Here is a 27,378-nt window from a genome sequence, read left to right on the forward strand (position 1 = left end):
GCGTGAGTGGAGAAAACAGATATCAGGCGCTCACGGGGAAAGAGAAACGCACCGCCCCAGGTGCGAGACGCCAACCTCCCGCTCAGGAAGTGTGGGAGATGAAGGGTGTGGAAATCCCCGGTGGCCCCTGGGGAAGGCTCCCATTTATGGACAAAGGCAGCCTTTCGCCTCCTCCGCCGATGTTGAAACTGACAGCGGGCTGCAGCTCCCCCACTCGCCCGGGCTGGGGGGGCGGGGCAACGGGATGTATCAATCTCCGGGTCTGATTGACGGCCGGCTCCGCCAGTGGCCCGCGGAGTTCCGGGATCGGGCTCCGCAGGGCGGGCCAATGGGCGTCCCGCGAGGAGGGGGCGGGTGCAGCCTTCGCCCCACCCACCCCCTCTCACTCTCCAGCCCCGGGGGACTGGCGCTGGGTCTGTTCTCGTCCGCCTCACCTGCCTGTGTACGGACTGCCCGGACAACCTGTAAGTATCAGCAAGGGAAGATCCGTGCTGGCTATGGGGGCTCTCCTTGCGTGCGTGTGCCATTCACAACAAACAAGGTTAAAAAAAAGGGCAAACCATCCTCGGGCAGGAGGGCTGAGGTGAAATGTTTACACCGTCTGGCTGTTGGAAGATGAGCAGCGGAACTCGTTTGCCTTGTACCTAGAGCCCTGGTGTCTGTGCACTTTTTAAAATCTTGATTGGGTACAAACAGGATGTGCTAGCAGGAGCTTGACTTTCAGTTTTTAACGACAAGTTGTATTTGCCATCTTCTTGTCTGAGAGTAGGATGTGCAAGGTTAGAGGAGGTCCTTAGAGCAGTTTGATTTTTTTTCCAACGTCCTCTGCAGTGTGTGGAAGCGTTTTTGGTCTTGCTGCTTTACACCACTGTGACAAAATGTAGGCAGCTGTGCTTCACAGCACCAATAGAGAAGTTGCCAATCTGAATGGCATGATTTCGATAGTTATTAATTCGAGCCCATTAACACGTTGTAGGGACAAAACGCCGCAAATGCTGGGAATCTGAAATTAAACAGAACATTCTGGAAATTCTTTGCAGGTCAGGCGAGAGGAGCGCACTGCTTCAGGTAGCTTTGTCGATACCGATACTTGTTGGTTTCATCAATTCCACCGTTAACAAAATTATATAAATTACCCAAGTAATGGGGAGTTGTTATCTGGCATGGACAGTAGCTGCAATTGATTTTGTTGTTCTCATGTGAGAGACGGGGTAAAACATGATCAGAACTTTAGCTTCTGATTCACGTTCTCCCTACCCCGTCTCCTTGAACTGACAGAGGTGAACTTTTGATCAGGATCAACTCAACCTTGCCTGTGAAATGAAAGTGCAAATGAACTGAGCAACGGGGCGAAGCATCAAGACTGAATAAGGAGGAGTTTCTCCTCCCACTGGTAACTTCCTTTTGCAGGCCAAAGATGAAAAAAAAAACTCCTTTTGGGAGAATGACATGCTCATCAACTGGTCTATTTCCATGTACTGTACAGCAATCATCTGGTGTAGTTTAATCTATATTAAGGTATTCTACATTAACACCCAAGGTGGTAGGAACTGTTGTTTATTCCCCACGTAGACATAAATAATTTATTAAAACTAAGGTATGGGGGGGGTGGTGATGGTTGTCAGGAAGAAGTTTCTTTTTCATGCAATGGGTTAGTAAATGTCTAAAATGCTCTGCTCAAAAGGCGTGGATGCTGACAGAAATTTCATTTGACTATACTGCAGTGTTATGAGGCAAGAGTTTCAAAATAGTTCATGAGAGTTATACTGGACTTGAAATATTAACTTTGGTTCTGTTTCTTCTGGTACTATAAAACATGTCAGGTTCCTCCAGCATTCTTTGCTTTTATATTATAAGAGTATCAAGGGATATGGAAACATGGTAGATAAAGTGGTTAAAGTACAGATTAGCCATAGTCTAATTGTTTGACAGAACAAGGTTGTGGAAATGACTTATTTGCATTCTTGCATTCCCACTAATTTCAATGCTTAAAGTTAGGGTGGGGAGGCAAATTACTCAACTTATTCTAAACTGAAATTAAAAAAAACTTTGATCTATCTTATACATCAATAAATGTTATTTACCCTGAATGGTTGAGTTTTAAGTTTAAATTGGAATGAGTCAGATATAATTTCATTGCTTTGCATACCATTTAAGAAAAATAGTGCAGTGGCAGTAACCAAGCGTCTATATTCAAATTGGGAGACATGCTTTTCTTTTAAATTCAAATTAGAGTATGGGTGTCACTGGCTATAAGTCAGCACTCATTGCTCCACCTTTTTTTTGTGGCTTCACTCCAATTTCTCATCACTCCCAATTCATGTTTGCCTTCGTCGATAAAATGTACCTCCTGAACTCTAGCTGTTTTTTCCCATCATATTGCTGACAAGCCAGTTTCCATTCTGAACTCCTACATGGGTGGTGTTGGTATTGGCATCCACTCCTCAGCTCCTGTTCTCATCTACTTCAAATCTACCATTATTACCCTTCTCAAAAATCCAAACCTTGACTCTTCTTGTCTTCGTAAACTACTGCCTCATTTCCAAGCTCCTTTTATTTTCTGAATCACTTTAATTTGTTGTTACATGCCAAAGCAGTGCCCATTTTTACCACAATTGCAGAGTTGAATCTCTCCAACCAGGTTCCACTATAGTTCTGAAACCCCTTGAATAAAGCTCATAAATGGCACTGGTGTGACCATGATAAGATATCCCTGCCCATCCTTTCTGGTTTTTTTTCAGTCTTTTACATAATCATCTTTCAATCAGTCTCCTCTGTGATTCAGTGGGATTGCCAGTGTGTGGTTTGATGCTTATCTAACTGTAACAGAAAATGATCCACAGAGATTTCTTTTCCCATGCTCATTACCTCTGGAATCTTCTAAGCACCTATCCTTGATCTCCTCCTTTTTCCCAACACATGTTGGCCCTGGCAGACATCATCCAAAAATATGATTCCATATTCCACATTTGAATTGATGACTCTTGGCTCCACTCAGAACTTTGTCAGTCAATTGCTGCATTGTCTCTGATTAGTCAAATTGCTTGACAGTACCACCTATTAAATAAGCAGTCCGTTTGTCCAGTTAAATAAAACGATTGTCTTTAGTTTTCACCGCAAATCCTGTTCTTTTCCCATTGGCTCCATCTCTCCCACTGTCGATTTTTCTGAGGCTGAAGTGGATTTTGTTTGTTTGTAACTGTGTAATGGTACTAAAAACTGAGATAAACTTCCCACCATACATCTGCTTCATCACCAAAGCGGCCTAATTCCATCTCCATTTCAATTCTGATGCTCAAACCCCATTCACTGCTTTTGTGACCTTTAAGCCCTACAATTACAATGCTGTCCCGATAGGGCAACTCTCCTATCTTCCAGTGCCCCTCAACTGAAAATTATCCAAGAGGATTCTGTCCTAATTCTCACCATGTCCCTTGCAGTCATTATATTTCTTCTTGCCAGCCTACATTGATCCTAGGTGTGACAATGCTTCCGTTTAAAAATTTCACCGACACCCGTGAATTCACCCCATCTTATCCATGTAACTCCCTTTACAACTCTAAACCCTTGAGATCTCTGTACTCCTTCCAATTCCTGCATGCTGCACAACCCTGATTTCATTATCCACCATAGTGACCATGTCTTAACTGTCTCTTCTCAGTGATTCGCTTCCCGGACCTTTCTGCCTCACTAACGCTTTCTCAACCTTTAAGATACTCCTTAAAACCTCTTTGATCAAGTTTCTCTCCTGCCCTCATATGCCACTGTTTCATATAGCTGTGCCAAACTTAGCTTTGGTAACGCTCTTATTTGTGACTGGGCTGTTTTACTGAATTAAAGGTGCTATTGTGATCCTAGTCTTTGTTGTTGTCCATTAGAAGATAAATTACAGCAGTCGCTGTGGCCCAGTAAGAGATTTCAGAATTCTCATATACTGGTTGCTTTGCTCTTCGGGATGGTGGGGATTGATTAATGGTGAATACTTCACAGCTAAAAATAGCAAGGGGCCAACTTGTTCTGTTGCATTTGAGCCAACTCCATGCAGATTCATTAAGAAAAGGGACCAGTGTAAACCTTTCACTACCTCAAGACATCCCAGTGCTTCACTGGCAATGACACTTTTTTGACATGTGGTCACCATTCTAAGAAACACAGGACAGATTCTTATAGGGGTCTGAGCTATGTCGCCAATGGCAAGATTCATGGCGGAATCAAACAAGGTGCCTGGCAAGGCTGTTCTGTGTTGGGAGCATTCTGCTCTATCCTTTATGCTCTTGCTAAGCAGTAGGACGTGTTTAGATTAGATTCCCTACAGTATGGCAACAGGCCATTTCACCCAACCAGTCCATACCAACCCTCCAAAGAGCAACCCACCCAGACACATTCCCCTACCTTATATTTACTCCTGACTAATGCACCTAACACTGGGCAATTTAGCATGGCCAATTCACCTGTACATCTTTGGACTGTGGGAGGAAACCGGAGCACCCTGAGGAAACCTATACAGACATGGGGAAAATGTGCAAACTCCACACACAGTCACCTGAGGCATGAATCGAACCCAGGTCCCTGGTTCTATGAGGCAGCAGTGCTAACCACTGAGTCACCATGCCACCCCTAATGTTTCTCACTAGGCTATGGCAAGTTGTCAATTGAAAGGGATTGTAGTTTGTTAAACGATTAGTAACTAATGTACCACATTAATATGTAGCCTCTTACCTTACCAAAAGGACTAGACGAGGTTGACATTGAGAAACCTTGATTTGGAAGTCAGAGGGGGTACCTGGTGACTTCAGTTTGTAGTGGCTATGATGAAACCTCCATGTTGTTCAGCACCAAACGGCATCTGAGGGTTTGATCTTCAGGCACCAGCTCATCCATGGACACTGGCATCTGATATTTGAAGCACAGAGCTGCAGTACAGGGTGCACTGGTGACCTGCATTGTAAGGCTGCAGCAGGGGACATTTTCTGTGGAGGGATAGGCATCCAGCTCACTGCTTGCCTTGCTGATTAGCGCAGTTACACAGCTGTTGGCTTGCTTTGCTGGTCAGTAGTCCTCAGTGAAGGGTGCATACATCTTGCTGTACAGCAGTGTGCCATATTCAATTTCACCATGTGCCAGAAGCTTACACAGCAAGCACACTCTATTGCGTATCCATGATTTCCATGGTGAAGCCTGTTAGGCAGGGGGTCCCAACACTGTAAATTAGGGCAGGCACCCAGTTGGCATGTTCTCAGCCTCTGCGGTCTGAAGTCTGAGCCACAGTCTGGCTACAAAGCAACCAGTCCAGTGAATAGGGCTAATGGGGTCAGAGAGATGTGTAGCCACCAGTCAGGGCAGTTCTTATCTGAGGCTATCTGGTTTGCTTGCTCAAGGGAAAGGGCCACAGTGTCTCAGTGCAGACCTAATTCTGCAGCTGGCATGGAGGGAGCCTACTTTACTGTGGAGTTATTGGCTCTTGAGGTTGATTGGGTGACCTAAGGGGAATTTTGTTGACCCTGGCATGCCCAAGATTGTCTTGCCATAGGCAAGTGAGCCCTCCTTGGCTGTAACTTCCAGGGGACAGTGCGTGGGTTGGCATGAATGATTTGAATTAGCAGGTAGGGCATAAAGGCTATTGAAAGTGGCATAGGGTGATTTGGAGTACATGTAGAATCATCTATGTAGAAATAGGTTTAGAGGTATCACGGGATGGCGTGGGTGATCTGAGAGGGTATGGGGGATGATTGGTAGAGTGTGGAAGATGAAGGATGAAGTTGGCAAGTTCCTTAAAAGCTGTTGGGAGCTGGCGTAATGATTGGCAAATGAAAGCGGGTCTTAGCTACAGTGATAGTAAATTTAGATTCCTCTGGTTTGAAGTAAAAGATTTTGATGGATGTTATTAACCTTTTTTCATTTACGTTTTTTAATTTGGTTAAAAGAAAACATTAAAGTATTGCAAAAATGTATCTTCACTTGCAGTATGTGTTTAGTTTCCATGTATCTTTGTCTCCTATAATATTGTAGATTTAAATGGTGAGCTTTGGCATTGATAGTGAAAGCTGCCTCAGAGATGTTCTTGAGCTTGATAGTTAATGTTTGTAGATAGCTGGGCTGTTCCTTAGTGATAATTCGTTCTGTACCACATCCAACAGTACTGTCCCGCTGTCATTTGATGATCATTGCTCAAAAACAAATACTCAGAAATGACTGGGAATTAGTTTTTGATACTGGTAATTCTTTGTGATGGTTTGATGTTGTAAAGGAATCCAGATGTAACGTTCCCTCTAAATATTATGAATTTAAAATAAACCAACTCCTACTTCCCTCCTTCTCCATGAGCCAGAATTCATGAACTATGGTAATTTATTTACTTCATACAGTTTGAAAAGATACTTGAATCTGATGGTTCAATGTGTAATGGGAAATTGGACTCGAGAAAATGTTTAGAATGTGCACTAATTACCTTCATGTCACTGAGTTCCTGCGCTGATTCAGTCCAATATTGCTAGTTTGTCTGTTAAAGATTTCTGTGCAGTAAATTCTAAATTAAGCTTCTTCTTGCTTCATTGTCCAGCCTGCACCTTCATTGCCAGATTCTGATTTCATCTCCTAAAGACGCTGACTCCTGAGGTAGAGTCCCACAGTTCTCTGGCATCCCTTGCCCAAGTACATGTTCTGAATGAGTGATCTGGATTTTCCTGTATAGATCATTGCATTAGCAGTCAGAAATCTTGCCTTATTTGGCCCCAGTCTTCTTGTTTGCTGAGGTCAATTGTGGGGTCCTCCACTGTCAAAACATAAATTCAGATCAGAAGAAGAGGGTATTGGTTTAAGCTGAGACGGGAAAGATATAGAAGGGACCTATGGGGCAACATTTTCATGCAGAAGGTGGTGTATGTATGGAATAAGTTGCCAGGAGAATTGGTGGAGGGTGGTACAATTATAACATTTAAAAGAATTTTGGATAGGTATATGAATAGGAAGGATTTAGAGGGAAATGGCCAAATGTTGGCAAATGGGACTAGATTAATTTAGGACGAGTTGGACTGAAGAGTCTATTTCCATTCTGTACAACTCTGACTCTACAGATACCAATGAGGAAGGCCATCTTACTCATCCATCTAGAAAAACGCTTAATTTCCGTTACATTCAACTACTTATTTATGAATATTACCCAAACACTTTCACCACTTCCCTACACAAAACAGCAATGTCAGAGAAAGACCATTGAATCAACAGAGTCTGCCAATTCCGAAAAGTAAAGCTGGGAAATTCCTTCTTGATCCCCAAGCATTGAAACAAGAACTAGGGGATTATGATAGGCCATATTTCCAATTAACTAGATGTAAGCCTACTGTGACTGAGAGTGTTATCTGTAGTCAAGAACTTGTTGCGTTGCCTGGGAAAGGACAGTAGAGGGTCCGCTCTCACTGAATGTTTCAATAATCTGTTTCAAAGAGTGATGACAGTATCAAAAAGAAGCTTAAGCTCTCCCATGCATACTAGGTATTACGGCCTCAAATTGGCTGGAGCTGTCGTGTTACTGTGGGACTTTTTCTACAGTTGTGGAAACTTAATGTAAGATACTGTTGGCATTCTAGCAATGTACTTAAGTGTCCTTTGTCCAGTGTTGTCCAACGCATTAACTTTAGTTCCAAATGGTGCACTGCACTACAATGTGATTAGGTGCGTTTCCGTGGGGACCGGTTAGCTCAGTTGGCTGAATGGCTGGTTTGTGAAGCTAACAGCGTGGGTTCAGTTCCCACACTGCTACAAAAGTCCCTCTTTCTTGATCTCTCCCCTTACCCGAAGCATGGTGATCCTGCAGTCAAATGAAAGATGATCTAAGGAGAGATCAGCCTTTTGGTTCTCTGAGACTATGTAGACTATGCCTTTACTTTTGAATTGCATTTCTGATTGAAAGGTAATGAGTGGACACAATGGTTAATGATGTGATTTGGTGCTCTTCACCAAACAGTCTGTGGGTTGTACTTCTCTTCTGGTTTTCATGTCCATTGCAGTTGACATGATTTCAAAGCTGCTTGCATAACTCCTTAACTTTTAACTGGTCTCCCACTTCCACCTTCGGGGCAGCACAGTGGCTCAGTGGTTAGCACTGCTGCCTCAGAGCCAGGGACCCAGGTTCAATTCCAGCCTCTGGTGTAGAGTTTGCACATTCTCCCCAAGTCTGCTTGGGTTTCCGTTGGGTGCTCTGGTTTCCTCCCACGATCCAAAGATGTGCAAGGTAGGTGGATTGGCCATGGGACATGTAGAGTTGCACAGATAGGGTGGGTCTGAGTGGGATGCTCTTTGGAGGGTCAGTGAAAACATAAGCCGAATGGCCTGCCTCCACATTGTAGGGATTTTATGATGATTCTAAAGTTGAGTCCATTCAAGTTTATGCTTCCCACATCCTAACCAGGTCTTGTTCAGGAGAAAGTGAGGACTGCAGACGTTGGAGATCAGAGTCGAAAAGTGCGGTGCTGGAAAAAGCACAACAGGTCAGGCAGCACCCGAGAAACAGGAGGGTTTATGCCTGAAATGTGGACTGTCCTGCTCCTTGGATGCTGCCTGACCTGCTGTGCTTTTCCAGTGCCACACTTTTTGACTAGGTCCTGTTCACCCATCACCCCATGGGCTTCACTGAATTATTATGGTGCAGAAGGTGCCCATTGTGCCTGCACCAGCTCCCTCTAATCTGGACCCAATCTCCTGCTTTTTGCCCCATATTCCTGCACACCATCGCTACCCCAAAAATATCCAATGCCCTCTTGAATATCTGAGTTGAACTGTATGTGGGGAAAAAAGGTTCTTTTCCAGCAGCTTCTGTTTATGATTGCCAGCAGCTGCAGTTCTACTGGTTTTTACCCAGTTCAACTGTGTGAAATTGGCAAGAAATGTAATAAAATAAATGGAAATTAATTCAGTGCTTTTCAAGCAAGTTGTGCAACCCAACCCTCAACAGGCTGCTGTTTTCCACATTCTGGCATGCACAGGGATTATCCCAGCCAATGGGGAAAGGACCAACAGACAAATACAATGACACATCTGTAATTTTCTTTTCTGGTTCTGGTGCTGTGGAAACTACCCCATAATAGAAACAGCAGCAAGTGCCTGGGGGGCAAAGATATTCCCAAGGAGTTTCTGTACGAGAAACAGACCGCAAAATGGCATATTACAGAGCACAGATAATGGGTGTGGATTATGACTGTGTAAAATTGACACAAAATCGTTGACAGCTCTTTCCTGATTGGAAGCAACACTTGCTTGAGATTTCAAACTGCTAACTCAGTACTAATTGTTTTACAGCAACACCCAAGGTCAAGGTCTGTTCCAATGACCCTTTAATGGAATGGTAATGTTACTGGAATAGTAAGAAGCTGAGACCATTGATCCAAGTTTGAGAGTTCAAATCCTGCCACGATGACCTAAGAATATAGTTTCGGGAATGAAACCTGCCATTCTTACCTGGTCAGGCCCATATGTGACTTCACGCACAACTCTGAACTGCCTTCTGTAGTGCACTAGCAAAGCACACAGTCATAGCAAACCCACAGAACTAGGTACTAATAATAAATACTGCCTTTTGCCTGATTCCCAAATCTCAAGAGTTAACAAGGAGGGTGCTAAAAGGATATACAATTATTGATGGGAGCAGAGAGTAAGTTGAGGGAACGATTCAATGAAGGGCCAAAAAGTTTACGCAATTTGGACAAATTGGATTCTTTATTTGTATAGTATTTGGGAACAAAACTCCAATGTACAATTTAAGTACAATGAAAGAAAACCATGAATTTAGGAGGATTTTGTTTTTAACTGAAACAGAGGTGAATATGTCAGAGTACTGGCCCAGAATGGATGAAGGCATTTTAATGTGTGTCAAGAAGAAAGAAGGTAACCCTTGTCAACAAATAGGATTCAGTGTTATTAGAATGCTCCATAGAAATACAATCACAAAATTATAAAATTATAGAATGGTTACAGCACAGAATGAGGCCATTTGGCCCATCTTCATTGTAATTGACAAACCTTACTGAACTCTGTGTTATAATAGTGGCAGCATGTCAACAGTATTTCATTGTGTGCACTATATAAATGCAAGTCTTTCAGTTGAAAAGTCAATTGTGATTTTGAGAGCTATTGGGAGAATTTTGTTGGCAATGTAGGATAGTAGTTATCAATAACATTTTGACTGTTGTATACTTTAATGAATAGGCTCCATTTAAGAAAGGACTTTATTGTTTCACTCTGACCTGCGTTATTTAAACAGAGAGGCCATGTGGAAAATCTTAGACAAGATTGGATGACCTGATAAAGCAGTAAATTCACAATGGTCAGCAATGTTGCTTGTGAATGCATTGATCTATTTAAAGTAATACATGGTGTGAATGAGGTGTGTGTCTTGCACACCTGTGCTCTTCAATATATTCTTTGCTGTCACGCTTTCTGGGAATTTGATTGATATGTTGATGGGATGTCTACCAAATTTGGACCAGATGGCACACTCTTCAACTAAGATGACTGAAACCCTCAACCAAAGAATCAGAGCTGGTCGTAAGAGAAATGCAGCGACTCACAGTATAGGTTGATCCTCCAAGGCAATTCTGAAGGAGTGCTGTACTGTAGGAAGCACTGTCTTTCAGTTGTGACATTAAACAGTGTCCCTATCTGCTCACTGAGGTAAATGTCAAAGGTGACATGTGGTTTTCAAAGAAGGGTTCTCCAGGAGTCTTGATGTTTACCCCTAAACCATCAACAATGAATATAAATGATCTGGTCAATTATATCAGTGCTATTTGCTGTTTCGTATATTCAAGCCACCTGTTTCCCTGCATTATAACTGCAGCCTACTAATGACCATACCCTTGGTGACATTGGGAGTATGGCCTACAACAAATCATGGACGGTTCAATAAAAGTGCCTGGAGACCTATGTCCAATCCTAAGCTTAAGGAAGCCAGGTGATACTGTAACAACTGCCAACTAATTCTGACTATATCCCTCTACTTCCACCAGTGATAATTGTGAATACATGATTTTATTGTCAGTCATGCAAAAATACATGCACACTCCATCTGAGCTGGGATCTGCTCAATGCTTCATTTCTAGGCCTACCTGCTCCATGACAATCAGCAGTGTGGACCACATGGTTCTCCCATGTGTTGCCCAAGATGTTCCAAATGCATCTCAGTTGTTCAATTGCTTATTTGTTCTGGCATAGATGGTCTGTGCCTCAGAGACATATAGAGGGTGGGTATTACAACTCTGTTAATATTGCTTCAAAGAAAGGTAAAGTTATCTCCAGAAATGTCTGTCTTGACAGCAAGACAGCAAATACAATTGCAAGAGCATGCTCAGCATTTGCTGCTTTACCTGGAAGACCATGCAGGAAACAAGGAAATAAACAAAAGCTTGCTTTCTCCACAGTTCCAGTAATATCTACCCTCCAATTTAATGTGGTGGTGGCTAGATAAGCTGTTTTGGTGATGATGACTATGAGGTAAATATTGTCCAGGACTCCAGGAATAGCTCCCCTGTGTTTCAGAATGGTGTGATGGGATCTTTTACACCTATCAGAAAGGGCAAGCCCAACCTTGGTCTAATATCTTGATGAAAGACAGTTCACCACTTCCACAGTGTTACATTGGAGGGACAGCCTTGATTTTTGACTCCTGAGTAGAACTTTCAAGCGTGTTACAAACTGAGCTTCAACTGGCGCAAGCTGTCTGGCTCGAGCTATGGGATGAATCTGTGATCCTGAAATAAAATTATTAAATAACTGAGTCGAAAATGTGGCATTTTTATAACACGATATAACTTCTGTAAAAGCACAAAGCTTTAGAAAAATCTAGGGTGACGTATTAAATGTGTTACAACCCTCTGTATGCAGTAGCTTTTATATTGTATCTGACTTTTTAAGAGTTGTAGAAAACTAATGTGTGGCAGATTTTTCACTCAGTTTTATGTGAGTAACATACACGTAACTCCCAGGTGCTCAGCGCAGCATTACAATTGAATGGGATGGTTTTCGATATGTGTGGGCACTGAGGAAAGTAGACCAGCGCGATCTCAGCTTTAATCCCTGGTCATTATGGAGCTGGCTGCTCTCAGGTCAGATTAAAACTGGGCCGCTCGCCTGGCACAGCAAATGAGGGGGAAAACCTTCCTGTAATGGTGACTTCACCTTTGGGCACGAAACTTGTTAATAATGCATGATCTTCATACATAAAGAGTTAAATGCTGTGCATGATCAGAGTGCAGCTGTAACCTGGCAACAGCCAGTGACTTCAGGTGATGTTGAAGTAGGGTACAAGGAAATATCAATATAGTAAAAATAGAATTTGCTGGGGAAACTCCACAGGTCTGGTGAGAAAGTAGTGTTAAGATTTTGGGTCCAATGAGCCTTCTTCAATATGACTTGCTGGAGCATGGCATCTTTCACTGTGGAAGTGGTTAAGGGCTCCATATTCTGTGGAAACTTTTGGAGAAGACCCAACTATCTCAATTATGTTCTTTATTATTAGAGGAATTAGAAATGCAGTTCTGTTTAGTGTCTGAACTCCGTGCTGTAATGACTGAAAGTTATGTTGCTCTTTGAATATTTGAATCTTATTGAATTGTTATTTTTAAACCTTCACTTGCTACTTGCTTTAATGTAGTTTACATTCAACTACATTTTCATCACTGGAGCCATTCACAGATAGGAAGATTCCATGGTTAGAGATTGAATAAATTCTAATGTGCGAACTCTTTCTCTAATCTAAGCGTTTATTAGCCTTTGTATGTAAAGTAGCAATCCCAACATTTCAAGGTGAGGCCTACACTTGATATATCATACCTTTCATAAGCTCAATGTGCCAAAATATGTTTTCGTGACAATCGCTGTCATTGTCGAATTGTAGAGTACAAGATTACTAATTTGTGCAACCTTACTGTGTACAATCAGTTATGAGTTAAATAACAAGAAAACTGTTAATTGGGGATAAGGTTTGGCCAGTGCGGTTTCTTAACTGGAGCGTAAATGCTATCTGTCACTGTGTAAACAAAGGCTTGTACTGAAACCCTCTGCATGCTCTAGAAAAGATGATCAGTGTAAAGAAATTGGCAAAGTTACAGGCAATTGTTACTGCAGCATTGCAATGTCAAAGGAAGCCCAATGATGTACTTAGTTTAATATCTTTTATGCGTTGTAAAAGAATATTGCCTGACAGTATTAGTGACCATTAGAATGCGTTATGATCATAATAAAGGTACTGCCTCCTAATGTTTTGAAGTGCAATCTGATGAAATACTATCATTTCTCCCAGCAGTGGGGTTAATGGCTGACTGCAAAGCCAAACCAGCAAGAGGCAATATGGACCAACTTTCCACCAAGATTCAGAATGACCGGATACAGGAGAAAGCAGCCACACGACGCATGTCCAATTCAAATGGCACTAACGGGGGAGCTACCACACCTGATGAGCTCAGTGACCTTGAAGAGGCCTTTAGAAAATTTGCTATTCATGGAGACACTAGAGCCACAGGAAGAGAGATGAATGGCAAAAATTGGTCAAAACTGTGTAAAGACTGCAACATCATTGACGGGAAGAGTGTGACAATCACCGATGTTGACATTGTGTTTTCCAAAGTCAAGTATGTCCTTTATCTACTGTTCAGTCAATGGGCAGCTGTTCTTTCTTTGAATTATCATTTTCATCTCCGATTGTTCTCACCTGATGTAATCTTTTTGTTTGGCTAGGTAAAATATTTTACTGTTATCAATAAATTAATGTATCACAGCAATGGAACTTAGGAGTTACTGAAATTGTTATGATCTGTTAAAAAGATTTTTATATGAATTACCAAAGGAAATGAATGGGACAGAAAATCATATGATAATTTATATACTCTTTTAGGATCTGGTGTGTTTTTGTATTAAAATTGTTGGATTTTGCTGTTGTGTTTTCCAAAGTCAAGTATGTCCTTTATCTACTGTAAATTCCCTTCCACCCAGAAATGAACTGCTATCTTGGTTTCATTGACTGAAATAGGATTGAAGTTACAGCAGAGCCCCAGGTTTCACCACCCAGGGAGTTTAGTCTTATACAGGCTGGAGATTATAACAGCAGCAGACAGGAACTGAGCTGCTTTAGTGACTATGTATTTATGTAGAGATATGTTTATGAATAAAGTATATTTTGAAATTTAAAAACAGCAGCAGGCAGGAAGTGTTCATAACTAGGGACCATAGTTTAAAGATAAGGGGGTAGACCATTTTGAGAAATTTCTTTACCCAGAGTGTGATGAACCTGTGGAATGCGCATCACAGCAAGTGGTTATGGCCAAAACATTGAGCTTTTAAGAAGGAGATAGATCTAGCTCTTGTAGCTAAAGGGATCAAGAGATCTTGGTAGGGTAGGAGAGATTAGGATATTGAGTTCAATGACCAACTCTGATATTGATTGAGTTTTTTGAAGAAGCAACAAAGAAGATTGATGAGGGCAGAGCAGTAGATGTGATCTATATGGCGTTCGACAAGGTTCCCCAAAGAAGACTGATTAGCAAGGTTAGATCTCATGGAACACCGGGAGAACTAGCCATTTGGATACAGAACTGGCTCAAAGGTAGAAGACAGAGGGTGGTGCTGGAGGGTTGTTTTTCAGACTGGAGGCCTGTGACCAGTGGAGTGCCACAAGGATCGGTGCTGGGTCCTCTACTTTTTGTCATTTACATAAATGATTTGGATGCCAGCACAAGAGGTACAGTTAGTAAGTTTGCAGATGACACCAAAATTGGAGGTGTAGGGTTACCTCAGATTACAACAGGTAAGAAGGTGTTTGGTATGCTTTCCTTTATTGGTCAGAGTATTGAGTACAGGAGTTGGGAGGTCTTGTTGCGGCTGTACAGGACATTGGCTAGGCCACTGTTGGAATATTGCATGCAATTCTGGTCTCCTTCCTGGCGGCTGGGGCTGTTTTCCTGGAACATCAGAGGCTGAGGGGTGACCTTATAGAGGTTTACAAAATTGAGGGGCATGGATAGGATAAATAGACAAAGTCTTTTCCCTGGGGTTGAGGAGTCCAGAGCTCGAGGGCATAGGTTTAGGGTGAGAGGGGAAAGATATAAAAGAGACCTAAGGGGCAACCTTTTCACGCAGAGGTTGGTATGTGTATGGAATGAGCTGCCAGAGGAAGTGGTGGAGGCTGGTACAATTGCAACATTTAAGAGGCATTTGGATGGGTATATGAATAGGAAGGGTTTGGTGGGATATGGGCCGGGTGCTGGCAGGTGGGGCTAGATTGGATTGGGATGTCTGGTCGGCGTGGACAGATTGGACCGAAGGGTCTGTTTCCATGCTGTACATCTCTGTGACTCTATACTGAATGGCAGAGCAGACTTATTCTGTTTTGTTTTTAGAATATTATGTCACTAACCAGTCTTTATTGCACAGCTCTCAATTTGTCAGGCGGAGGTCATTAAAATTCATCCCATTATACTGTGGATCAATAGTTGACTATTGTCTGTCAGGGAAAGAAGCCTACATCCTTCTCTTCTAAATGAGAGCAGTGGTTACAATTTAAATTTGTTGAACTCAATGTTATTGAAGGCGAAATGCTGTAAAAACTTAATCCAAATACGAGGCGCTTCGCCTGAGCTTCCATTGGAACAGTGGAGTAGGATGGAACTGGGATAGAGAAAGTTGTACACGGATCCACTGTGTGAAGGCATATAGCTCCTGTATCTATGGTCAAACTGGATAGGTAAATGGAACTCCTGGTTTACTGAGTGGAATACCCAGAAAGTCAATAACATGGTACACTGTGTTTTAGTTTTCTATTCCAGCTAAGGTATACCAAAGGGAATTCTTTTTCGCAAACAGAGTCCACTCAATAAATGAAGGGCCACCACTTTAAAGATGTTTAGAAATAGGCACCCCCAATTTTATGTCCTCAAACTCAGCTGTCATCTTGCTGAGAGTAAGGATGAGGGAAGTGGACATTGAATTTCTGCCATTATTTTGCGTTAAAGGTTGCTCTTCAAATTCTGACATTTTCATATTATAGGTCAGGAAAAGAAAAATAAAAGCTTGCATTTGCATAGCATCTTACATGACTTCATTGTTTCCCAAATCATTTTGCAGCCAATGAGATCATTTTATAAGCATTGTTATAACATGGGGAAACACGGAACGAATTGACACCCAGCAAGTGTCAAACAGCAGTGTGATTTAGGCCATCATCTGGTTTTAGGTGTTAATTAAGAGACACGGGTTGGTTTGGGCTCAATGTCTGCGTCCTTGAAAATAATTTACACTGCTTCATATAAGAAGGCCACATAAATCTTTGATTTGCTGACAGTTGGCAGGAGAACAGAAACAATCATCTACTGAGGCAAAACTCAAGCCTTTGGCCTCTGTGAAATGGATTCGAACTGTGCCCACAGCTGTCGTTGTTACTGCAGGTTTATGATAAAACAGATATTGTCAACAGCTTTTGGTCCAATGCTTCTCAGGTTACTGATCCTTAATTTTTTTTTCATTCATAAGAAGTGGGGCCACTAGTTAGACCATTGTTCATTGTCATTCCCTAATTGCCCTGGAGGAAATGGTGGTGGTGAGCTGCCATCTTGAACTGTTCCAATCAATGAGGGTACCCTGAGTGCTGATAGGAAGAGAATTTGACCCAGTGATAGAGAAGGAATGGTAATTATAGTCCCAAGTCATGATGATGTTTGGCTTTGAGGGGAACTTGCTGGTGGTAATACATCCAAGCTTCTGCTTCACTTGACCTTCTATGTAGTGGAAGTCATAGGTTTCAAAGAATATTTCAAAGGAGCCTTGGTGAGTTACTGCAGTGCAACGTGTAGACGATACACACTGCTGTCACTCTGTGTTGGTGGTGGGAGGAGTGTATGCTAAAGTGGTGAATGGGGAGAGCTAATAAAGCGGGATGTTTGCCTTGGGTGATGTTAAGTTTTTTGAATGCTGTTTGAGTTGTCATGGTGTTATTGCATTCCTGACTTGTACCTTGTAAATGATAGACAGGTATCAGGGAGATAGGAGTTACTTGCACAGACTTGCTAGCCTCTGACCTGCTCTTGCAGCATTTATATAGCTGGTTTAGTTCAGTTTCTGGTCAATGGTATCCCTTGGGGAGTTGACAGTGAATAGTTCAACAATGATAACGCCTTTGAACATTAAGAGCGATAGTTAGATTCTCTAATATTGGAAATGGTCATTACCTGGGCACTTATGTCATATGAATGTAACTGGCAACATATGAACAATTGCACTTAATAATTGCAAAACCCACTTGTGTGGGGGCAAGAATTCCAGATTTGTTTGAGGAAGAAATGCTTCCTGAATTTATTTCTAAAAGGCCCAATTCTACTTTTAAGATTATGTTGCCATGTTGTGTCCCTTTCTCCACCATTGTATCAGTAAGCCTCAATTTCCCTCTGTCTATCCTATCAAGTCCCTGTCTCATTTCATGGCTTTGGTAAGGTCACCAATCAGTCTTCTACACATACGGGAAAACAACCTAGGCAATCTGTCCTCAGAATTTACAATGGAAGCTTTGTCAGGGTAGGCATTGAACCAAATGACTAAACCTAGAGAAATATTAACATGTAACTGTGAAAAGAATAGAGGGTCATTGTCATGTCCCTGGGATCCGGGATGTCACCCAGGTTTTATATTAACGGGCCTGTGTACTAAAAGGCTTCCTAAGACACACTTTTGAATTTTTACATTGAGACTATAATCTAACAAAGAAATCCTGCTGTCTCCTAACAATACCTTGATTCACCTGTTACATCGGGGAAATTTAACTATACTTTGTTTAGAAAACACAGATAGTCTTCCCTATGGGTGACTGTTGGAGCCACAATTCTGAAAGGAAAGTTAGTGCACCAATGGTAAAATGAAGTCTTTCTGAAGCCAGGCAGTGTCTGATAAATTACTGTCTCCAGAGAGATGCTTCCTGAGTACATTTAACTGAATACTTTCCACTAACTTCAGCAGCTGAATAGCAGGAGGAGAATGGGGTGCAAGTTCTCTGACTGCCTTCTGGTCTACAGAGAAATTAATAAATGTGAATTTTTACTCACTTTGCATTAGCACAGATCTAAATGGTCCCTTTTTCTAAATGACAGTGCATGCCTTTGCAAAGACATAATCATTTCTTACTTGCTGTATCCTGGGTACGCTCATGTTGGTCCTAAGATACCATATAGGAACAGATGAGGACTTGTAGGTTTGGTCATGAACTGCCAAATATTCTGCAATTCAATATTCTACAATATTTGTGCAAACACTTGTTTTCTTGAAAGAAACCTTTAAGCTTTCTCATGATTGACCTTTATACGGTGTCTTTTACCACCTCAGGGCAATGGCCAATGATTGCTTGATAGATATCGAGTTTTGAGTGAGCTGAAGTATAAGTCAAGGTATTGCTTACCATCTATAACATTAATTCCATCTCAAGTTTATGTAAGGCCTGGTAAACGTTTAAGAATTCTGCTTTTTTTCTAAATATTGGAGCCTTTAACTTTTGTACATGTAATCTGACTTTTTATTTGAAAAGTATATTCCAACATGCGGCTGCACAGTATATTAAGTGCAAATATTTATCTATGAAGACAGCTTTGTGAAGAATTTATATCTTTAAGTGACACATAGAGATTTAGAGATCTCCTCACTGGATCCTGGGTTCTGTCCATCTCCAATGAAACCTTCCTTTGGAGACTGTGCAAACTCCACACAGACATTCTCCTCGTGTCTGCCTGGGTTTCCTCTGGGTGCTCCGGTTTCCTCCCACAGCCCAAAGATGTGCAGGTCAGGTGAATTGGCCATGCTAAATTGCCCATAGTATTCGGTATATTAGTCAGAGGGAAATGTGTCTGGGTGGGTTACTCTTCGGAGGGTCGGTGGTTGGTCGAAGAGCCTGTTTCCACATGGTAGGGAATCTAATCTAATCTAATCTGAAGACAAATAGGCTGTCTGATATTGGTAGAGTTTTGGCACAGTAGCTCAGTGGTTAGCACTGTTGCCTCACAGTGCCAGGACCCAGGTTCGATTCCAGCCTCGGGTGACTGTCTGCGTGGAGTTTGCACATTCTCCCTGTGTCTGTGTGGGTTTCCTCCAGATGCTCCAGTTTCCTCCCACAGTCCAAAGATGTGCAGGTCAGGTGAACTGGCCATGCTAAATTGCCCATAGTGATAGGTGCATTAGTAGGGAGCAGGGGAATGGGTCTGGGTGGGTTACTTTTTGGAGAGTCGGTGTGGACTTGTTGGGCCGAAGGGCCTGTTTCCACACTGTAGGGGAATATAATCTAATCGAAATGGGATATAATTTTCTTGGACTATAATGCTTTTCTCCGTGCTTTCCCACCCGTTTTCCTGCCACTGATTATCAGCTGAAGAGCCAGGAAGAAATCTTTTCTTTACGCACGGTGTTGATCTGATCTGGAGTGCATACCCTGAAAGGATATTGGGAACAGAATCAATACCAAGTTTCAAAATGGAAATGGATAAGTGCACTTAAAAAAAAAAATACCCAAAGTTGGAGCAGCAAAGTTTGGGCTTTTGAGGGAATGGGAGAATGAGAAAGTTTCACCTTGAGATACTCTCTGAAGTAATGAAGTTTATGTGAAGAAAATGTCTGGCCGCAGTTGTGTGAAATTACCTCTCCAGAGTGGTTGATAGCAGCTACTACATTTCACTGTAGCTTTGGCAGTTCGGGTGACAGATGTAGAATCAAAGAGGAGACATTATGAGTCTCCCAATCAGGCACCCACAGGCTTAACCTCCATTGGGGTGTGGAACTGTCTGTCACCAGGAAGATTCTGGCAATGGCGTCAATCAGTCCACGACTGGACATTAACTTCAACGGGTTGACCACCCACACCCATTAAGCTGGGCTGAACAGCAGGCTCCCGGTCTGGTGCCTCAGTTGCAAAATGTCCTCATAATCCTGCCTGGAGGCCTGTCACCATGGCATTGGGAAGATCCCACCCTTAAAGAGCAGACATGTGCTGAATAGCTTTGCTGTGTGTTGCAAGTATCAATGAAATTTAAGTTGATTTTCAAAGCCTTTACAGCATCAAGATGTATCATTGCCTCACTGAACATATTTTGGATTTGCTGCTTGGCGCCTTCTATTGATAGTACCTTGCGATGGGTTTGAATTGTTGTCTTCTTGTCTTTGATTTGTTTTGCCATCCAAGGTCTCACAGTGAGCAACACGCATTGATATTCGGTCATGTTCAATGGCCCCACTCCTGACCCTTTGGCACTCTTGGCTGGTACTTTAGTGCTGTACTGAAGGGCTGTGTTGTCATAAGTGATCTCTTCCTTCTCAACTGGACATAAAAGATCAAGCAAAGAACAAGTGATTCTGCCTGATGTCTTGGTCAGTATTTACTGAAGCAGATTATCCGGTCATTTATCTTATTACTTTAGTGTCTATTTATTGTACACAACTTGGCCTTTGCACTTCCTACATTCCTGCTAATCCCTGGAAGCTCAAATACACAGGGGCTGCTAATCCCTGGAAGCTCGAATACATGGGGGCTGCTAATCCCTGGAAGCTCGAATACACAACCACCTGATGAAGGAGCCGTGCTCCGAAAGCTAGTGTGCTTCCAGTGAAACCTGTTGGACTATAACCTGGTGTTGTGTGATTTTTAACTTTGTACACACTAGTCCAACACCGGCATCTCCAAATCATGACTAATACACAGGGACTGTTAATTCTTGGACTATAGGACAGCTACAATTCACTTAAGTATTGATTAAACCCTGGTATTTATGACAGTTCCAATACACAGGGGCTGTTAATTCTTGGAATATATGACAGCTCTAATATATAGGGGCTGCTAATACTTGGAATATGGAACAGCTCTAATACATGCAAGCACTGATGATCTCTGAAACACATGACAGTTTTAATTCACTGTGACTGCTAATTCACTGAACTAAAACGTGGGGCCACTAAAGATCAAACCAATTAATAAAAGCACTTGAGTTAAAGCATCAAATTAGATTGCGGAAGGCTGAAACTCATTGCTTTTACTCCGGTTAGGGGAGGGAAGCAATTCTACCAGAAGTGGACTCATCAACTCAAAACATGTATCACAGGAGGTGCTGCATATTTCTGATATGGTTATCAACTGAGTCCTCTTGTCTGTTAACTCATTCCTCCATGCATTTCTGCTTGTGACTCATACCAGATGGTGTATTCGTTTCTCAATCTCAATGACATAAATCTTGTTGTCATTTCACTGGTGCGACCACCGGTCAAGCGTACATTGTTGGCTGTACTATTGGACATTCTAGAAGTTTGTCTTTCTGTACATCAAGGAGCTTTACAGTGAGGTAAATTCTGTAAGAGATTATGCATGGTTAGTGCATATTGTGAGAAAACATTCACAAGGTTGAAAACAAAATGTTCTTTAGGGTATGTTTCTGATAACTGTGAATTTGTGTTCCAGGGCGAAATCTTTTAGGACTATTACCTTTCACCAATTCGAGGATGCCCTTGAAGAGCTCTCACAGAAGAGGTTTAGAGGGAAGGTCAAGGAAGAGGCAATCCAGGAGATTCACAAGTTAGTTGAAGGGAAGTCCCCTGTTGTTTCAGGAGTAACGGTATGTTTTCTCATCGCTATGTAACATAATCATCCAGTACCTGGCAGGCAGTGTCCTGTTTAAAGAGGAATTAACCCAGCTGCTGGATTAGGAGTGACCTGTACTCTCCTTGTACAAGGGAGTTCTAGAGACAATCGTTGTCCTACAAAAGTTATTGAAATAGTGGATTAATATGTGACAACAGGATTTTGCAGTGTTTCTTTGGTTCAATGATTATTGGTTGTAGGTATTACAAACATTAAAATTTTGAGTTAACAGAAACTGAGGTCAAGTGATCTCATCCCAATAGGATACAATTTTCAGAAAAAGCATGTCTTCCTGTTTGAATTTCTTCCCCACCAATTATTTTGCCATTAATTGTCCACTCCTAATTGCCCTGAGAAGGTCCTGCATCAGCAGTTTGGGACAACTGAGTGCCTCCTGAAGAGGGCAGTCCATATTGGATTGGGATTACAGTCATGTGTATCCCAGGTGGGGGTGATGAAAGCAGGTTTCCTGCCTGAAACTAGCTGAGGTTTTACATCATGGCCAATTTTATGGATTCTAGACTTCTTTCTGTTTAAACTGAATACGAATAATCAAGTTGCTATGGAGACATTTGAACCATTGTTATTTGTTAATAAGCAAGCAAGGCCTCTGGATCACCGGTCCAATATCAGAATCACTTCCACATCATGAGCCCTTTATCCAGGCTGACATGTCTGTAAAGCACTGAATGAGTGCTGCATTGTCAGACTGATCTCTTCCACAAAGCATGTCAGGCTGGGACCTTGTCTCCCTGCTCAGATGGATGGAGAGGTTCCAGTGAAAGTGCTTAAAGAAGAGTGGACATTAATCTTATTGCTGTTTGTAAGATCTCGCTGTGCATCAATCAGTTATGTTTGCTTGCATAATGACAGTAAACGCACTTCACAAAGTAATTAATTGGTTGCAAAGCATTCTGGGTAATCACAAGTACTTGATCGGTGCCATATAGTGTAAGTTCTTTGTCTGCTTAACACTTGGGTTAAATGCCTGGAATTGGCATTAATATTCTAGCTCAAGCTCCCTGCATTATCAAAGTGTTATTGTGCATGTCTAATTTGGTTTCCTGTAGAGATGTAGCAGCACATTTTCTGTATGCATTATTAATGCTATTCAGATTCTAGACAAAGGTTGCCAAAAGTGTTAATTTGTTATCTGCAAACAGACCCTGTCAACATAAATCTTGCACAATTTGTTTTGATGCACTGTTCTGCAAGGTGTTCTTATATAGACATCTATTTGAGCACATTGTGAGCTAGGCTAAGCAAAGTCCAAATGCTAGATAGATCTATCCCTAGTGTAAAGCCCCTGGGACAGTTGGCTGTTTATGAGCATCAAACTGAAAGAAGAAAGACCTGCATGTATAAAGCTTCGTCTTTGACCTCAGGATGTTCTGAAACAATTTAAAATCAATTCCGTACTAACGAAATGTAGTCACTGCTGTCATGTAGAAGACACACAGCAGCTATTTATGCTCAGCAAGCTGCCCCAATGAGAAATGAGTTACGGTGCCAAATAATCTAATGGTGGTGTTGGTTGAGAGATAGTTGTTGACTCTCAAGGACACCAGAGAGAATCGTGCCTTCTGCTTTGATTTGGTGTTGTCATCTGAGAAGGCAGAAGGAGCCGCAATTGAATGTCTCATCTGAAACATAGAAGGTCTGCACAAAACCGGCAGCCTTGTTAACGTGCTCAGTTGTTGGTGTGGGACTTAAACCTGCAACCTTCCAACTCAGAGGCAACAGAATGTCACTGAGCCAAGGTAACATCTTGTATAATCTCGTTATGTCCTAAATTTGCTTCTTTGTGAACTTCTTTGTGCATGAAATAATCCTTTATCAAGGGTAATGCTGGTTTAATTGTTTTCTCTGCAGAAAACTGTGCTATCTCCCACGTTGTCACGACTTACAGATACCTCAAAGTTCACTGGTTCCCACAAAGAAAGATTTGATCAAAGCGGAAAAGGCCGAGGAAGAGAAGGCAGAGAGTACTTGGTTCAGAATACTGGCTACGTGGTGGGATACAAACACGCTGGCACATATGACCAGAAAGTAAAAGGGAGTAAACATGACTAGGTTCTTTTCCAACATATGTATCACCATCTACTTCCAATGCACCTTGGGAGAACAAATCAAAAGTAGGAACTCAAGTTGTTATTGTTTATTTCAAAGTATTTCTAATTGGTTAGAAAAATCTTCCACACTTTCTTTAGAAAGGCCATAAACCCACACCCCCTCTCATTACCCTGCCACCATCATTGGCCAACTGTCAAAATTATTGTCATTTTTGAGTGGCTCTTGGTAATCGAGTGCAGTGCACCCTTCGTTGTTGGCCATTGGCACCTAAGCAGAGGACCAGGCTTTGAAAGGACAACTCTCAATAGCTCAATATCATAAACATTTGAACCGGTTCGTGATGCTGCATTACAGTCATCTCTTTGGATGGCTTTCAACTCATTTTGTGTTAAGAACGGAAACTTATGTTCAGTCCAAAGATCCCTGCATTACAAGATGCCTCTCCCCACAGCAATTGATGAGACAGGGAAAAATGGCCAAGTACTCTGTTTCATAAAATCCTCATCCAGAGTTGGTAATGAAACATCAAACTATACCTTGTAAGAGTGGGTTCTTTTCAAACGCTGAGTGGACATGAAGACCTAGGAAAAATACAAAACTGAGAGAGGCATAGAAGTGTCAGTCTCAACATGTCAGGTATAAATGTGTGTCGTCTTTGATAGTCCTGTTGTACAAAATGTCCTTACAATTTAGGTGGTCAATGGGGAAAGAAAGTCTCACCACAACATTGTGAAAATTGCATTATGGCAAAGCTATTGGTGAGAAGGCATCTGTCGGCATCACTCTAGCAATACGTAGTTTTCTAATACGGATCAACCACTGTGCCCCTGAAAGATGTGTTCGACATAAATGAGATAGGACTCTGCTGCAAATAGCATCTTACCTGCCAAAAAAAGGTCAATTATATCTTAAAGTGTCGAGATTTGGCCCGATCAGCCTTTTGAAGAAAATAGGATGGGAGCTGGTGGATCTAATCAGTGAATTTGGAAGGTGACCCACAGGCACTCAAAGAAGTGCTTTGACTGAATGGTTTTTGTTGTCAGTGGCAAGGACTGTCAGCATGTTGTAGTAGTGCACAAGGAACATTTGAACAATCTGAAGGTATGGATCAGTCAGTGATGGGTTAACCATAAGGATGGTACAGATGAATCACACCCTCAATATCATCACAGACTTTCGCCATTATCCTAATATCTTTCAGCTAGTGGAATTAGGATAAATTGACGTTCGACAGTTTTAATGATTCTCAGTCATATCCTGAAAGGTTTCTGCTGAAAGAAAATAAAAGCTGGAGATTGATGTTTCTATATTCTTGCACAAATGAAAATGACTAAGCTGCCATAACATCAGGGGGGGCGGGGAGAGAATGAATGTTTATCCTCTCAAACAATTCCATTGTTTTGTTGTGCAACATAAATAGGAATTGTATTACACTTTTTCTCCAGACCCAGTTCAACTTTGATTGTAACAATGTAGAATCTGTTAAGTACTGAACTCGATTGTGATTCTGCTTCCAAAAGTGTATGATTGGCACACTTCCTTAGGCTTCAAGAGAGACATTTATCAACCAGTCTATTCTGTTAAAGGGAATAGAATGTATAACTGCCATTGTGAATGTGGTAGTGGTAGACCTTATATTACACATTCTTGCCTCACTCTGCTCAAATGAGGAATTGGAAACTGGCACATAGTGCCTTTGTTCTCGGCAACAACACTGATTCATTTCATTCCACTTTATTGTATTCCAGTAAAGCTGCTGTCTGTTCTTAAGCTAAGAGCTGCTCTATCTTATCTTGGAGTTTCTCAGTGAATTATTCTCTCTGTAAGCTTCAGCAGATTGATTTTGTACTGTATGGCATGGCCCTGCTATAACTGCAAAGACAACAAACGAATGAAAGTTGTAGCTGATACCCTTCTGAAGACATAAGTGCACAGGCAGAGCGTAGCTTATAAAGGGGATATTGGGGGAGCATCGAATGAAGACTTATGTATGTGAAGACTTTAATTAACACTTTAATAACAAAGAATCATGGCTATGATTTCAGTTTTATGTTGGGTTAGTGAAAGTCTAAACATCAGACCAGTTGGGTTCCATCCTGTGTGAACTGCTCATAAAGTATACAAAGTCAAAAATCACATGACACCGAGCTATAGTTGCACAGGTTTATTTTAAACCATGAGCTTTCAGAGCTCCCACTCTTTTTTCAGTTAGCTACTTTGTCCACTCCAGTCCAACACCTGCATCATAATATGGATAGAAGAACTAACAGCTGGAAATAAGTTTGATTATGACAGAGTTTATCGGAGTGTACTACATATTCCATCAAACACAACATAGGAGCACTTTTCATCTAATCGCTATTGATTGAGATTTCCAAATTGCAGGTTACCCTTTCTAACCATGGCCCAAAGGTTTTGAGTATTTGTTAAAATCAAGTGTGATATTCTATCAGATATCTTCTTTCAAACTTCTCCTTTCTTTTGCATCTGCTGTTTCTTTAGCTTGCCCTCTCCCCTCCACTTTTTGTCCTTAATCATCTATGGAAGCCAGATTCCATCCATGGATTTCTCCATGACTGATACTTATTCCTCCAACCGTTGCCTGAGAGGAATCAAATATATTGTTGCCAAAACACAAGTTTCCCCTGCATTGGAGGTTCAGCCTTTTTGAAGAACTAGTTCCACTTTCCTTAACCTTGCAGGAATATCTGGGCTACCGTTTGAACAAGTAACAGGGAGTCTATTGTCCTAAGGTGATACTAAATATCTTCAGAATTTGTCAAACAAAATTCAGCATACCAAGGGAAAAAATTGAAATGCAGCAGAAATATAATGGTTGTGATACATTATAAAATGCTTCAAAGATTGTTCTACGGTGGTTAGTTATGCTGAAATCAAATATGTAAATTGTATGTAAATAGCCAATCTCAGTATGCATAGGTCGATAGTGGGGTATTAGCTGCATCGAAAATTCCAAGTTGAATAATCCTCAGCATGGATCATTGTTCCATTAAAATTGACATGTTTATCATTAATTGGATCATACTCAAAAATAATTATGTAATGTATAGATCTAAGCTTTGTCAATTTTTAACATCACAAATCCTAACTTCTACCAATATATAAATATAGTTCAGATTGTGCACTTTACTGTAAGGTCATTACTATTCACAGCACAACTAATTGCTGCTCCTTCAGTGGTGACTGAGGTACTGCTGATATTTGCTTTTTTTTGTCGAATTTGGATTTGTTTTTGACTTTCCATCTAATATGCACTGTAGAGACACTCAGATTTAATTTGCTGTTTTAATACAATCCAACAATCTGAAAATCTCTCGTAAGTAATGCTTGATAACAAATCAAGAATTGCAATTAAAGCCTTTAGCTTTCCACTGTACATATTGCCCAAGGCCAAGCACTTTAATCAGTATTCTGTTCCTCCTTCACTAAAAGGCAGTGGAAAGGACATACATGGTCTGAAGGTCAAGAGGGCTCAGAGGAAGCTATGGGTGTTGTGAATAGTTCTTTCTCTATAGAATTACACCCTTATTTTTCTACATTGCTTGCTCCAACTATGTATCTGAGGCTGCCAAATATTGCTACATCGTAAAGCTAGACTGACTAAATTTTGTAAGAACAATAAATGAAATAAAATCTATTTGTAAAGC

At 41.5% G+C, this 27,378-nt stretch overlaps 1 protein-coding gene across 3 annotated transcripts; it reads left to right on the top strand.

Annotated features, from left to right (window-relative positions):
- LOC122564451 (tubulin polymerization-promoting protein) lies at nucleotides 1-27,378 on the top strand. 3 transcript variants are annotated; one of them, XM_043719346.1, is made up of 4 exons: nucleotides 1-464; nucleotides 13,292-13,619; nucleotides 21,458-21,611; nucleotides 23,510-27,378. In XM_043719346.1, the coding sequence occupies exons 1-4, from the start codon at nucleotides 245-247 to the stop codon at nucleotides 23,708-23,710; spliced, it is 903 nt and encodes a 300-aa protein (XP_043575281.1). In that variant the 5' UTR covers nucleotides 1-244; the 3' UTR covers nucleotides 23,711-27,378. The 3 variants fall into 3 exon arrangements, with proteins under 3 accessions (XP_043575281.1, XP_043575282.1, XP_043575283.1); XM_043719347.1 differs by having other exon boundaries at nucleotides 13,295-13,619; XM_043719348.1 differs by lacking the exon at nucleotides 1-464 and adding an exon at nucleotides 1,047-1,068 and having other exon boundaries at nucleotides 13,295-13,619.

Source organism: Chiloscyllium plagiosum, chromosome 29, assembly GCF_004010195.1.
Source record: "Chiloscyllium plagiosum isolate BGI_BamShark_2017 chromosome 29, ASM401019v2, whole genome shotgun sequence".
Lineage (NCBI taxonomy): Eukaryota > Metazoa > Chordata > Chondrichthyes > Orectolobiformes > Hemiscylliidae > Chiloscyllium > Chiloscyllium plagiosum.

What these genes read in the sequence shown, in the direction of transcription:
- LOC122564451 (XM_043719346.1), top strand. Translation starts at nt 245, where the DNA reads ATGTATCAATCTCCGGGTCTGATTGACGGCCGGCTCCGCCAGTGGCCC. An exon ending in ACGGACTGCCCGGACAACCT is followed by an intron (nt 465 to 13,291) that starts GTAAGTATCAGC and finishes CATTTCTCCCAG; the next exon opens with CAGTGGGGTTAATGGCTGAC. An exon ending in ATTGTGTTTTCCAAAGTCAA is followed by an intron (nt 13,620 to 21,457) that starts GTATGTCCTTTA and finishes TTTGTGTTCCAG; the next exon opens with GGCGAAATCTTTTAGGACTA.